At 37.1% G+C, this 12,510-nt stretch overlaps 1 protein-coding gene across 7 annotated transcripts in view; it reads left to right on the top strand.

The window, feature by feature from the left end:
• Nucleotides 1-12,510, top strand: part of LOC131033673 (uncharacterized) — a 115,951-nt gene that overhangs the window by 28,311 nt on the left and 75,130 nt on the right. For 6 of the 7 annotated variants that reach the window (XM_057964950.2, XM_057964949.2, XM_057964944.2 and 3 more), the window contains exon 7: nt 3,384-3,512. The exons of the other annotated variant lie outside the window; for it this stretch is intronic. In XM_057964950.2, the coding sequence (XP_057820933.2) occupies nt 3,384-3,512 (129 nt within the window). The remainder of the gene's footprint in view (nt 1-3,383; nt 3,513-12,510) is intronic. 7 annotated transcript variants of the gene reach the window in all.

Raw genomic sequence — 12,510 nt, 5'->3', positions numbered from 1 at the left:
TTGATGCGAATTGTTGTCATTTAGATACACTTCTCCTCCATCATATGCATGTTAGGAAGAAAACCACTCATTACAAGGAGTCATATGGTACAAACAACTTGAGTCAATCAACCATGATTTGTTGGACACAAAAATAGCTAAAATAAAGAAGGCTTCCTTGACATGCTCCCATATAACATAGTTCCAACATTTCACTTTACTCTTTCTTGGGAGTCTTAGAACAACATGGAGACTTTTTTTGATCTCCTTTGATCCACATTTTCCTTTAGGCCTTTATTGAACATTTAATGCATTCTTGTAGATCTTTTCCATGGACTTCCTTATTTCTTGTGAAAGTAGAGTAGCAACAAGAGCATCAAACTTCGGATCTTCAATCTGACCACTAACAACAAGGACTAGATTTTCCCAAGATTTGAGCAGAGAACAAAGTGATAATATGCATTTAATCTTCTAATCTATTTTAACATCAACAAAATTTTACCAAGTCAGAATCAAATTAAATGAAATCTCTGATTAAAAATATAAGTTTAAAGCTGCATTTAATCTTCTCATCTATTTTAACATCAGCAAAATTTTACTGACTCAGAATCAAATAAAATGAAATCTCTTATTAAAAATATAAGTTTAAAACATATAATTCTTTTAAAAAATTAATTTATCTAAAATGCTTTTGGATTGATAAATATTGCCAATCATAATCAATTTGAATGCAGTGGATTTTGTATAGATATTTTGTAGTACAAAATATACAAGACAAAAGTGACTGGTGGCCTGTGTCTATTTATCTAGCTTTTGCCACTCATCGTCAAATATCTTTTCTAGCTTCTTTTCACTTGTAATTGCCAACCATTGATCTCTCTCATCAAGGAGATCCTGCATCTTGAGTTTCCATAGCTCGTAGCCGGTTCCATTGAATTTTCAATTTCTAGTCTAAAAGAGTTGGCAGTGGCTTTTAATACAACCATAAATTTGCAAATACACAAAGCAAATGCTTCCATTGCAACAGAAAAAACTTACAACATTAGTGAACATGCATCAGACCAAATATGTAAATGGGAATGAAAAGCATATAAAATAAACAAGCCATAGAAATATACCACACCACTAAATTTAAGTGGAGCAAACCTTTGGGGAAATTCTTTTACCAATGAAGAGAGCAACAAGTGTGGATTAATATTCACAAAGAAGAGTACAATATTCAACACACTTCTCTTTTTAATCCCGTACCTATGACATTGCAACATTTCATCTCATGTTTATAAACCACTATCCCAAGGCTACAATTTATAAGCAAAACTAACACAAGAAACCATAAATAGTATCCAAAACAAGGGACCCAAGCAATATGACCTTGCAACTTCTCATCTCATCTCATGTTTATAAACCACTACCCCAAGGCTCCAATTTATAAGCAAAACTAATACTAGAATCCATATATAGTATCCAAACAAGGGACCCCAACCATATGACCTTTGCAACTTCTCATCTCATCTCATGTTTATAAACCACTACCCCAAGGCTCCATTTTATAAGAAAAACTAATACAAGAAACCATAAATAGTATCCAAAACAAGGGACCCAAACCATGAGCCAGTAGTCTACATGCAAAAGATAGCTCATGACATGTGTCTGAGAGTTACAAGCATCTTTTTAGAAGTTTCAGAACTTTTCTCATGAACTTTGGTGTCCAACTTCACTAGAGGACAAAAATAACCCACTAGAAGGCAAAACAACTACTTCCTAAGTTCAAGAAAGGAATCTATCTTCTCACACATCATCAAAGATGTTTTCTTACACCTCTTACAATGCCATAGATGTTTCTTACACTTCTGACAGCACCATAAATAGTTATATTCCCTTCCATTTCCCAAGTGTCCAATGATGCTATCATAGGATAAATTAATGCCCCTTGGAAAAGGATATTCCAAGTGCCTAGAAAATAATATTTAATTACAAAAAAATGTGGGATGTCCAAGTTCCCTTCCATGATTCTTGGTGTCACATGAAATAATAACCAACTATCAAAATTTTAAAATTAAGATGCATAGTCCTGGGATTGCAAGGTTAATGTCACCAATCCCAACACTTGGAGAGTTAGACATCTTGTTGAAGCTGTGGAAGGTATAACTATTTTTGGGATCATCTTGTAAAGCCATTTTTGGGCATTAAGTGAGAGTAAATCGTAAATTTCTGTAGTTTTTTACCTGCAAGGGGTTTCTCCAAGGTATCTTGGTTGCGGTTGTATGGTGTTGAAACACTCACATTGTCTCATCTTTCATTTCATTTGCTTAAGTATTTCAGTCATTTTCTTTCACATTTTAACACTAATGATAACTATTTTTGACAAGCTAGATAAAGATTATCCTTCTAGTTTGTGGATGATCATTGTCCATGAGGATCCACAACATAATTGTGCTTCAGCAGGGTACAATCAGCAAGTATGGATGGGCCAGTCAACAACGATTTCTTTCCTGTTTACTTCTAGCCACAATGTCGCAATCCATTCCCACCCATGTTTTGTCTGCATAAAACCCTATGTTCTTTTGAGCCCATAAAAGGCCTTTCTCTTAGTTCCCTATGTTGCTACTATGGTTGCCTTCTCAGCTTGTTAGAAAGGGTGGCAAATTTTCTCAACTTATAAATAATTTTGTGTAGCTTGTTTTGTTTCCTTTCACCACTTCTTGTAAATAAGTGTTTTATTTTTGTGCTTGTGTTGTATTGTTGTTTAGTTAGGATAACCTTTTGTTCAGGTGACCTAAGGAAAAGTTGGCTGCATGCCCAATCAATAACAGTCTACTTGATGAACTAGAGATTTTGGAAGTTCTCCTATGCCTCGAGTGTGTGCTGTAGTCCTCAGAGAGCCAAGTTTTGTACCCATATGAAAATTTTCTTTGTGGAGTAATTTTTCTAATCAAACTTAAGCCATTTCTCATCTAGCGAGTCAATGCAGAATCACTGTCTCCCATGTTCTTGAATGTCAAAAGTTAGCAATTTTGATCAGTACCTAATTATGACCATATTCACCAACGAGACAAATGTTATTTCGAAAGTATGTGTATTTCAGTAGCAGGACAGGTCGGATTATCTATACTTGCAATGTATTTTGTGGTTTTTTGAAGCTGTATCTTTACTCAATGTAAAATACTAAAATACTATTACAGTTTGTATGCCAATGTCCATGTCAAGTCTATTCCAGGGTTTGGGCTTTTGTTTAAAAATGCTTTTTAATATATTTTTCCTTTTTTAATAAAAACAAAACTGATGCTTACATTTGGCTCATGTTAACATATATGAATTAGTGTACATGTCTTTTGTGTGGCATCCATACTTATGTTTTTGCAATCTCTATTTTTTCTAATGCATGCTTAGCATTTATCATGAAGGTGGTTTAATCATTTAAACCCAGAAATTAAGAAAGAGGCATGGTCACAAGAAGAAGAATTGGCGCTCATTCGTGCTCATCAAGTATATGGTAACAAGTGGGCTGAAATAGCAAAGTATATACCCGGAAGGTATGCATAGATCTATATTTTGTGATGTACATGACAGCAAATTACCTTTTTTGATGAGATGTTTATAAATTTCAGGAAATAGATCAATTGCGTCCAAATGGACTAAACCTCTATCAACATGAAATATATCATTGATTAGAAAGGTTTGGACCAGCTTGAAGTTAGATTGATTTCTTTGTTGTATTTGATGCCCATGTTTTTTTTTGCAAAAGATGCATTTTTGTTGAATTATGCTTTAAATGCTTACCATTTTTTAGATCAAACATTTGAGGCTTTGACACTTTATGCATTGATTGAAGCAACTGAACTTCAATGATAATTTGATTGATTTAAATTGATTGCGGCATATATTGGACCAGCTTGAAAGTAGATTGCTTTCTGTGTTGTATTTGATGCCTATGTTTTTTTTGCAAAAGATGTATTCTTGTTGAATTATGCTTTAAATGCTTACCATTGTTTAGATCAAACATTTGAGGCTTTGACACTTTATGCATTGAGGCTTTGACACTTCAATGGTAAATGGATTGAATTGTAGCATATATTGGATTGGATTGAATTGCAGCATATATTGGATTGGATTGTAGCATATATCCAACTTGAGTCTTGCCCTACAGACATTATGGAAAACATATATGTAAATAGATGATATTAGGGACATTTGAGTCAAAGCCAAAAAGACTATGTAACTTGGGGATGTGTTCTCGGCCAAAATGGGGACAACCCCAACAAGAAACATTTTGGGGATGCGAGGATGGGTTGGAAATGTCCCTGTGTAGTCCCCAAGTTTTTTAAATTTGGAAATGTCTTGGGATTGTTTATTGAAAGTCTCAGAAATGGTAGGGGATGGCTAGCTGCCCCCTGCAGCCCAACAAGTTTTCATGCCATTTTTATTTTTAAAAAACACAAAAGTAAAGACTAAATAAAGGGTGTGCCATTATAACATTCAAAACCAAAAATATAGCTAATTTGTGTCATTTTGCAAATTGTGAAGAGATGAAAAAAAAGCACACCTGTGAGAAAATGATAAGGGCAATGACTCAGACTTTGATTTTGATTTAGTGTTAGGAGATGCTGATTAGGGGCAGCTTCTTATTTCTATATTTTTGTAGTTTTGTTGTTGAAACTTGCAGCCTTTGGGCATTTTGTTGAATTTGTCAATGAATGCAATTAAATTTTGTTAAATTCTATGAAATGCAAATCTCAATTGAACTCTTATCCTATGTTTTAAAGTTCTATGATGTATATGATGATTGCCTTATCAATGCTATCATATGAATATTTGAAATTTTCTATATTTTAAAATTTCTACTATTTTTTAAATAGCCATCCTTTGTCATCTTCATCCCTGAAATGTGTCCCCCCATCCCTTGTCATCTCTATCCAGGAAACTTGGGGTAACATAGCAAAAAGATTATTTTTTCTTGGCTACTAAGCTTCAACTGTATGAGGCATGATGTCAAACTTCACAATTGACTCATGGGAATGGTTGTTGCCAAATGAATCTCAATAATTACATGATTTTTCAAATATAAATAAATTAATGGACGAAGGATGTGGGGTTAATTTCCATGTCAAATATAGATCTCAACCTTGTGAAGGAAATGAAAGCAGAGAAGTTTTTTCGAAGTCTGAAGGAGACCAAAGCTAGGTGAATGGGACATTGAAGTACAAGAAGTGACAATAACCAATCAATAGTGGTAAAAGGAAGTTCAACAACCAAAAGTGATGTATGCGCCTTGTTGACACCCATTTCCAATCCCTCTTCAAAATAGGATTAGTTAAAAAGAATCTCATCAAAGCTCCAAAGTGGTAAAGTTATTAAATAGTATTGATAAGTAAATTACTTTTAAACAATTGTCTAATTAAGTGATATTGGAAGGTTGGTAGGCTTTAAGGTGATTAGCTTTATGTAATAAAGTGTACTTTCAAGATATCAAGTTTGTTTTCTCATTATTTTGGATCATTGTTACAAGTTGAGAATTATGTAAAAAGTAAAGTCTAAGTTATGTATGTGTTGACGTGTATTTTGTACACTATCAAACACAGAATAAAATACCCAAGGGTACCTTATCCTCTCTTGAATAAAGCCTCCGAATGCTGAAGATGTCGCGAAAAGGTTCAATCAGGATGACTTCAAGGTTCTTGTATGTAGGGTCTCTACGTGTGGATAAGCTCTCTGTGGTATGATGTGATTTGCTGGAATCACAAGGGGACTTACATTTGATGATTGAACTTCTGATTTGCTTTGAATATTTGCTGGAACACAAGATTTTACTAGCTTTGACTTGAAAAAAGGAAAAAAGATGAGGGCGAGGAAAGGATCTAATCCTAACACTAAGAATGTAAGAGCAATGAATGATCTTTGATGGAATTCTAACTAAGTCTTGTTTTGACATCCCAGGACCATCTCCACAAGGTTAGTGCGATCTTCGAAGGAAAGCTTTATGATGTTCAAATCATCACTGCAGGCATAGACACCATCAGGTTGATGTATATCAATGAAGAAGCGACAATTGAAGTTAAGCTTAAGCTAAATGATTCCAGTTGACTACACAAGGCAAGTCTGCAATCAACAAACTGCTAGTAGTATGGATATACGAATTCCACCATCAATCAAGCACATTTGTTCCACTCATCTAATAACACGAAATCAAATATGAGAAGTATAGAGACCATGCAAATTGTCGAATCGACCCATAAATTTCACCATTTCTTCAATGAAGTTTTACAAGTCTCTTACAACAACATCTTGGCAACAATCTTTGCCTTCTCTCTCTACTCTACTCTAATTGCTATTCTATCAACTAGCTAATCACCTTCTAACTACTCTCTATCTGTCTTCCAACTGCTTCCAACTATTCCCTTACAAAATGAAGAGCCGAGGCTTATATAGTGCCCACAATACAATTCGATGGCTGAGATCAATTTGAGATCAATGGCCAAGATTCAACAATGAAAACCCTAATTAGGGTTTGTTACAACCATTACATAACATTTAATGCTTGACCAATGAAATAATTGTATTGCTTGGACACATGTCCTCTCTGGAAAATTCCACCAATGGATAGCCGGGGCAGGTACGTCGAAGTTTGTGCTACCTTCCATGAGTTAGGTACATTGAATCTGGACATGCTGAGGTGGACCAATCCGACTGGAGAAGTGATGACTAGGATGCCACCTCGTCTGACACTTGTAACTTGGTAGATATTCAACTTGATGTTGTTGAGAAGCTAGCTTTAATTAATTCATTTGGAACTATCTGCTTCTTCAACGAACCCTTTGCTCTGACTTCTTGTGTCCTTGATTTGCAGGATGATTGATGTACCTCGCCTTGGAATGCTGGATTGGAAGAGGTCGCCCTTGTTGATGTTTGATCGAAGAAAGCCATCCTTGTCGATGCTAGACTGGAGGAGGTCGCCCTTGTCCTTGCTTGATCTTCTTGGAGGAGACCGTCCTTGATACCTACACAACATTTCAAAATTAGTAATATATCTTGAAGTGTAGAAATTAGGATTCAAAAGGAAGATTTAAGATTTTAATTAGGAAACTTCATGATAAATCTTGAGTTATCATTTCCTAATTAACCATGTAATTTTCAAAAACTTGAAGTTCAAAATTCAAAATCTCAACATTGGGACTAGGATGATCTCGCCATACCTCCACTTGAGAATTAATTCTAAAAAATGATGCAAAAAAAGGGTGAATTTTGGCTAGGCGAAATATAGATAAAAGTCCTTCCTTTAGCAAAATGCGCCTCCTTTAATCTTCTCAAGCATCAATTCCACCACCTGTAGTCTTCAACACTTAAGATAATTCGCTCCAACTAAACCAGATTTCGCACCTCCTTCCTTGCTCCTCAAATTGCACTTGAAATAATGAATGAATGATGATTAAAACTGCTCAAAATACCCCCATTATATAGGGCGCTCACCATTTCATCTCCCCATAGGCCGACTAGGCAAAATAGGCCAAAAAATAAATAAATTTGCAAAAACAAGAGACCGACCTAATAAAATGGATAAAAATAATACCTCAAGCGCTCCTTTTTCAATTTTAATTTCACAAACATTAATTTTAAATGCCTTAATAATAAAAAAAATCGATTTTTTGAGGCTCAAAATTAATTTATTAAATGCCATGCGCCTTTATTAAATGCCAATTTAATTTAAATTTTTTCAAATATTTTGAAATTGGTGATTTTGGCATTTCATGCGATTTGGAGGACATCAACGTTGGGATATGGCAAAAAATAAAGAATGCATATGTTAAGCGCTCTAGTCCCTTGGAGAGGGACAGGAGCACTTTTGCCAGTTGTCATCAAAATTTGCAACTCTCGCATCTCAATTCCACTTCAAGGCATTTTAAACACTTTTTGAAACTTGCGCCTTGGCCTCAATTTGTCCAAATTGGCGAGAAAGGCTAGATAACATGTTAAGTGCTCTGGTCCTTCAGTGAGGGACAGGAGCACTTTTTCAACTTCAAGCTTATCCGTCCTTTGCTAGCTTCCCAAATTATCTTCAATGGGCTAATCATGTCCTCTTTCATTCATTTCAATCACAAACTTGCCTTGGCCTTGCAGGGAATTCACACTTTTTGGAAAATCGCTCTGGTCCCTTGGAGAGGGACGGGAGCACTTTTTACATCTTGGCATACCTCTTTGTTCTTTAAACCTCTCAATTGCGTTCAAGGCATAAAACATCATTCGTCCTTCGCATCCAAGTCAAGTTTTGCCATAAAATATCAAAGAAAGAGGAGAAACTTGAAAAAGTGGCATGGTCCTTCAGCGAGGGACAGGAGCACTTTTTGTCATTTGGGTTGATTTACTCCTTTATGAACCTCTTAAATTATATTCAATGGACAAAACATGCTTCCCTTAACCTCTTCAAATCATAAAATCACTTTAATCTTGCAAAGGTAGTGCGAATTTGAAATTCAGTGCTCCGGTCCTTCAGTGAGGGACGGGAGCACTTTTTGCCTTCTAAGCCAAAATGTCTCACTTTTCACCTCGAAATTCCTTTGCTAGGGAAGATTTCATCTTACTTCACGCTATGAATAAGAGTTAATGTCCAAAAAAGGCCTAAAATTGTGCATATGAAGAAAAGTGCTCTGGTCCTTTAGTGAGGGACAGGAGCACTTTTTACCTTCTAGGCAAAAACTTCATCATTTCATTGTCTTCAATCAAGTCTGGATGCTTTATCATGTTCATTTCGTCCTTCGCTATGCCTATGATGTCTCAATTTAACCAAACAAGGCCAGGAATGGCTCAAATAAGTCATTTCGCCCTGGTCCTTCAGTGAGGGACGGGAGCACTTTGCCTTGGTCCCTTGGTGAGGGATAGGAGCACTTTTTCCTTTAACCTTCAAAATTCACCATTTTTGTGCCTTCAAAATCTTCAAAAGTATCAAGTCATGTCCAATTATCATTCCGGAAGTCCCTGCACAAAACAAAATAGAAAAGTCAGTGACAAATATGCATAAAATGACATTTGTGCTCTGGTCCCTTGGAGAGGGACAGGAGCGCTTTTGTCCTTTCTGGCTAAAATATTCAAAATTTAGGTCTCCAATCATTTCACAAGGCAGAATTAGGTCATCTTCAAGGCCAGGAATCAGTTAGCAAGCTCTCGCAAAATAAGAAATTGCACTTAGAATGAAATTCGCCCTGGGCCTCCAGTGAAGGACAGGAGCACTTTCTCTGTTTCAGGCATCATCCAGCCTCCGAAATTTGATCAAAATTTACCTAGGCAAGAATATACAATTTCATCTTCAAAATGCTAACACTTAGACAAAATTTGAATTTTCCCTCAAAAACCCTGACTAGGCCTAACCTGGGACCTATCTGACCTCCTGACAGACTCACCTTACTTCAATAATCAATCCTCGGAAGGATGCTTAATAACTTTCAAAATTTGACTAGACTCAGCTTGAAAAACATCCAAAAGAAACCCCTAAGGTTTAGCCCTAGCCCAGACAGACAACTCACTCATTCAAAACCCTAAAAGCAGAGAGAAGAACATGCAAAACAAAAGCGAAAAGAGGGGGTCCCCATTTAAATGGGGCGATGTGTGAAGACGTCACAACAGTATGTAAAGATAGGGTGTGATATATATTCAACTAAAGGTAGTTTTAGGTAGTTTTGATCAACATTTGCAAGTAAAGACCAAGACAAGTATGATGAGTGTGATTGTGCAGTAGTTTTGTTCATTAAGTTATCCATCATAGATGAAATGCTTTTGCAAATTTCATGAGGCAGATCTTCTATGGAGACTTGGGCATGTGAGAGATTTGCACGAGATGTCAGATAAAGGTAGGGGATTCTTCCCGAAGAATATGTTGTTCTTCATCATGATGGACGAAAAGGTGTCTTTGCAGGATCATTTGATGAAGATCAAAGACATTCATGATCAGTTAGTTGCAATTGGTTGCATGATGGAAGAAGAAGACACAGTGTTCGTAACATTGAAAAGCTTACCACAATCTAACAAGCATTTCATAGAAACACTCAACATCCATCTTGCTATGAGTTTTTGTGCTAGAGCACTTATCTATAAAGTTATAAGATGCCTGATTTGTTTTCGGCCTCAATTTTGACCTAAGTTTTTCTTCAGACCTGCGGCTAGGGTTTTGAGTCTTTTGACGAAAACCCTTTGTTTATTGCTACTTTCGAAAATTAGACACCAGATTCCTTCTGGGTTTTTTGAAAGCTCATCTGGGTTTTCGTTGGATTTTTTTGGGTCTCTCAAAAATTTTACTTCCAAATTTGTGCAATTGGGTGCTACCGAAATTTTTTGGGTATTTCTCAATTTTTTTGGGTTGTCTTAAAAACTCTACATTAGTTTTATACCTCAAAACCGTGTTAGGGTTTTAGTTTCTACCTTAGAATCCGACTTGCATAACCTTTTTTGTTTATAAACCCTTTGTTTTCAATCTACTGGTTTTTGTGCATTGGAATTTGTGCCTTCACTAGTTCGACCTCAGGGTACGTGATGGCATCTCTGACAAACATTATCTTTGAAAGTAGCCAAAAATTCAATGGCTGCAACTACAAGACCTGGAAGCAGCGTATGTTGACAATTTTTGAGTACCGATGTCTTGATGCAGTTGTACTGGGCACGTCTTGACATCCAACTACTGCCGGATAAGATAAGTCTAAATGGGATGAGCGCAACCGGGAAGTAGTCATGCTCATTGAACTCTCCGTCACCGATGAGCAACTACCGTCCGAAAAAACTGCGAAGGAGAGATAGGATCATTTGAAGAGTCTCCATGAAACCTCTAACAAGAGCAGAACATTCTTTCTGAAGAACATGCTCTTTTCGATTATGATGGACGAAAGGACACCTTTGCAGGATCACTTGATAGAGATTAAGGACATCTGTGATCAACTTGAGGCGATTGGTCGCACAATGGAGGAAGAGGACATGGTCTTCATCACTCTGAAGAGTTTGCCCAAATCTTATGAGCATTTCATTGAAACACTCAATATCACTTCCACTGACGTCGAGTTGAAGTTTCTCGATCTTGGTAACAAGCTTTTACAACAAGATCGGTGGCGACAATAGTTTGGGAGCAATACCAGACCTCCACCGAGCAAGCGTTCTTTGCCAAATCTTCTGCTAAGAACAAAGGGAAGGCTCCATCTTCTTAGTCGAAAGGCTTTGGTTCTTCTCAGGACAACAAAAACAAGAAGAACGTTTAGTGCAATTATTGTCATAAGTTTGGTCACATGAAGGTTGAGTGTCGAATTCGATTGGCTTCTAAACAAAAGTTGGGAGGGTCTCAACAAAAGGCAAATGTCGTAGAGCACTCTGAGCAGAAAGAATCTGCATTCTATGCTTTTATGACCAAGAGAACAACAAATCCAGTACACTCTTCTGCTTGGTATATTGATTTGGGAGCTTCGTGACATTTTACTCATCGTCGGGATTGGTTCACAAAATTTGAACCATTCTCGGATTTAGTAATCTTCGGAGGAGGAGAAGAGTACACAGTTGCTGGTAAGGGCACTATCCAGATTCACTCAGGAGGTAGAAATTTAATTTTTCTTGATGTCTACTTATGTTCCAAGCATGGAACATAATCGACTCTTCGTCAGCCAGAGTATGAGGCATTCTCCTCAATTAGATGTTGTCTTCAGTTCGTCCACCTGCAGCATTGTTGATAGGGACATTCGTACTACAATCGCTATGGGACTTGAGGATCATGGTTTGCATAGACTTGCTGATTCTGGCGATTCTAAGGAGCACGCTTTGGCTGCTAGGAGTACATCCATCAGAACACTTTGGCATCATCGTTATGGGCACTTAAACATGCACTGTCTCTCTCAGTTATCTCGGGAGGGTTTGGTTGCTGGTCTACCTGAGATCCAACCTCAAAATCATGGAGTATGTGGAGCCTGTCAAGTTGGGAAGCAACATCGGACACCATTTTCGGATGGCAATTCTTGGCAAGCCTCCAAGGTCCTTCAACTGGTTCACGCTAATGTATGTGGGCCAATGAACACTCCATCTAATATTGGGTCTAGGTACTTATTATTTGTTGACGATTTCAGTCGAAAAATGTGGGTGTATTTTTTGAAAAATAAATCAGATGTGTTCAGTACATTTCAGCAGTTTAAGGCCTTAGTTGAGAAAGAATCTTGTTCTCAGATTGTCACTCTAAGGTCAGATAATGGGGGGGAGTTTTGTTCCACTGACTTCTCTACATTTTGTGCTACACGTGGCATTAAGCGCCAACTCACCACACCATACACTCCTCAACATAATGGTGTTGTTGAACTTAGAAATCGCACCATTACTGAAGTGGCTTGTTCTATGATAGAGCATCAAAATGTTCCTAAGAAATACTGGGCTGAAGCAGTTCACTGTAGTCTACCTCTTGAATCGGTCACCTACACATGCCGTTAAGAAGATGACTGCTGAAGAAGCCTGCTCAGGACACAAGCCTAAAGTGGGCCATTTGAAAGTCTTTGGTTCTACTGCTCATGGATGGAAACTTCACCA

Source organism: Cryptomeria japonica, chromosome 5 (assembly GCF_030272615.1).
Source record: "Cryptomeria japonica chromosome 5, Sugi_1.0, whole genome shotgun sequence".
In the NCBI taxonomy this organism is placed as follows: Eukaryota; Viridiplantae; Streptophyta; class Pinopsida; order Cupressales; family Cupressaceae; genus Cryptomeria; species Cryptomeria japonica.
The sequence above is the reverse complement of the archived record's forward strand: the minus strand, read 5'-3'. Positions and strand labels throughout refer to the sequence as shown.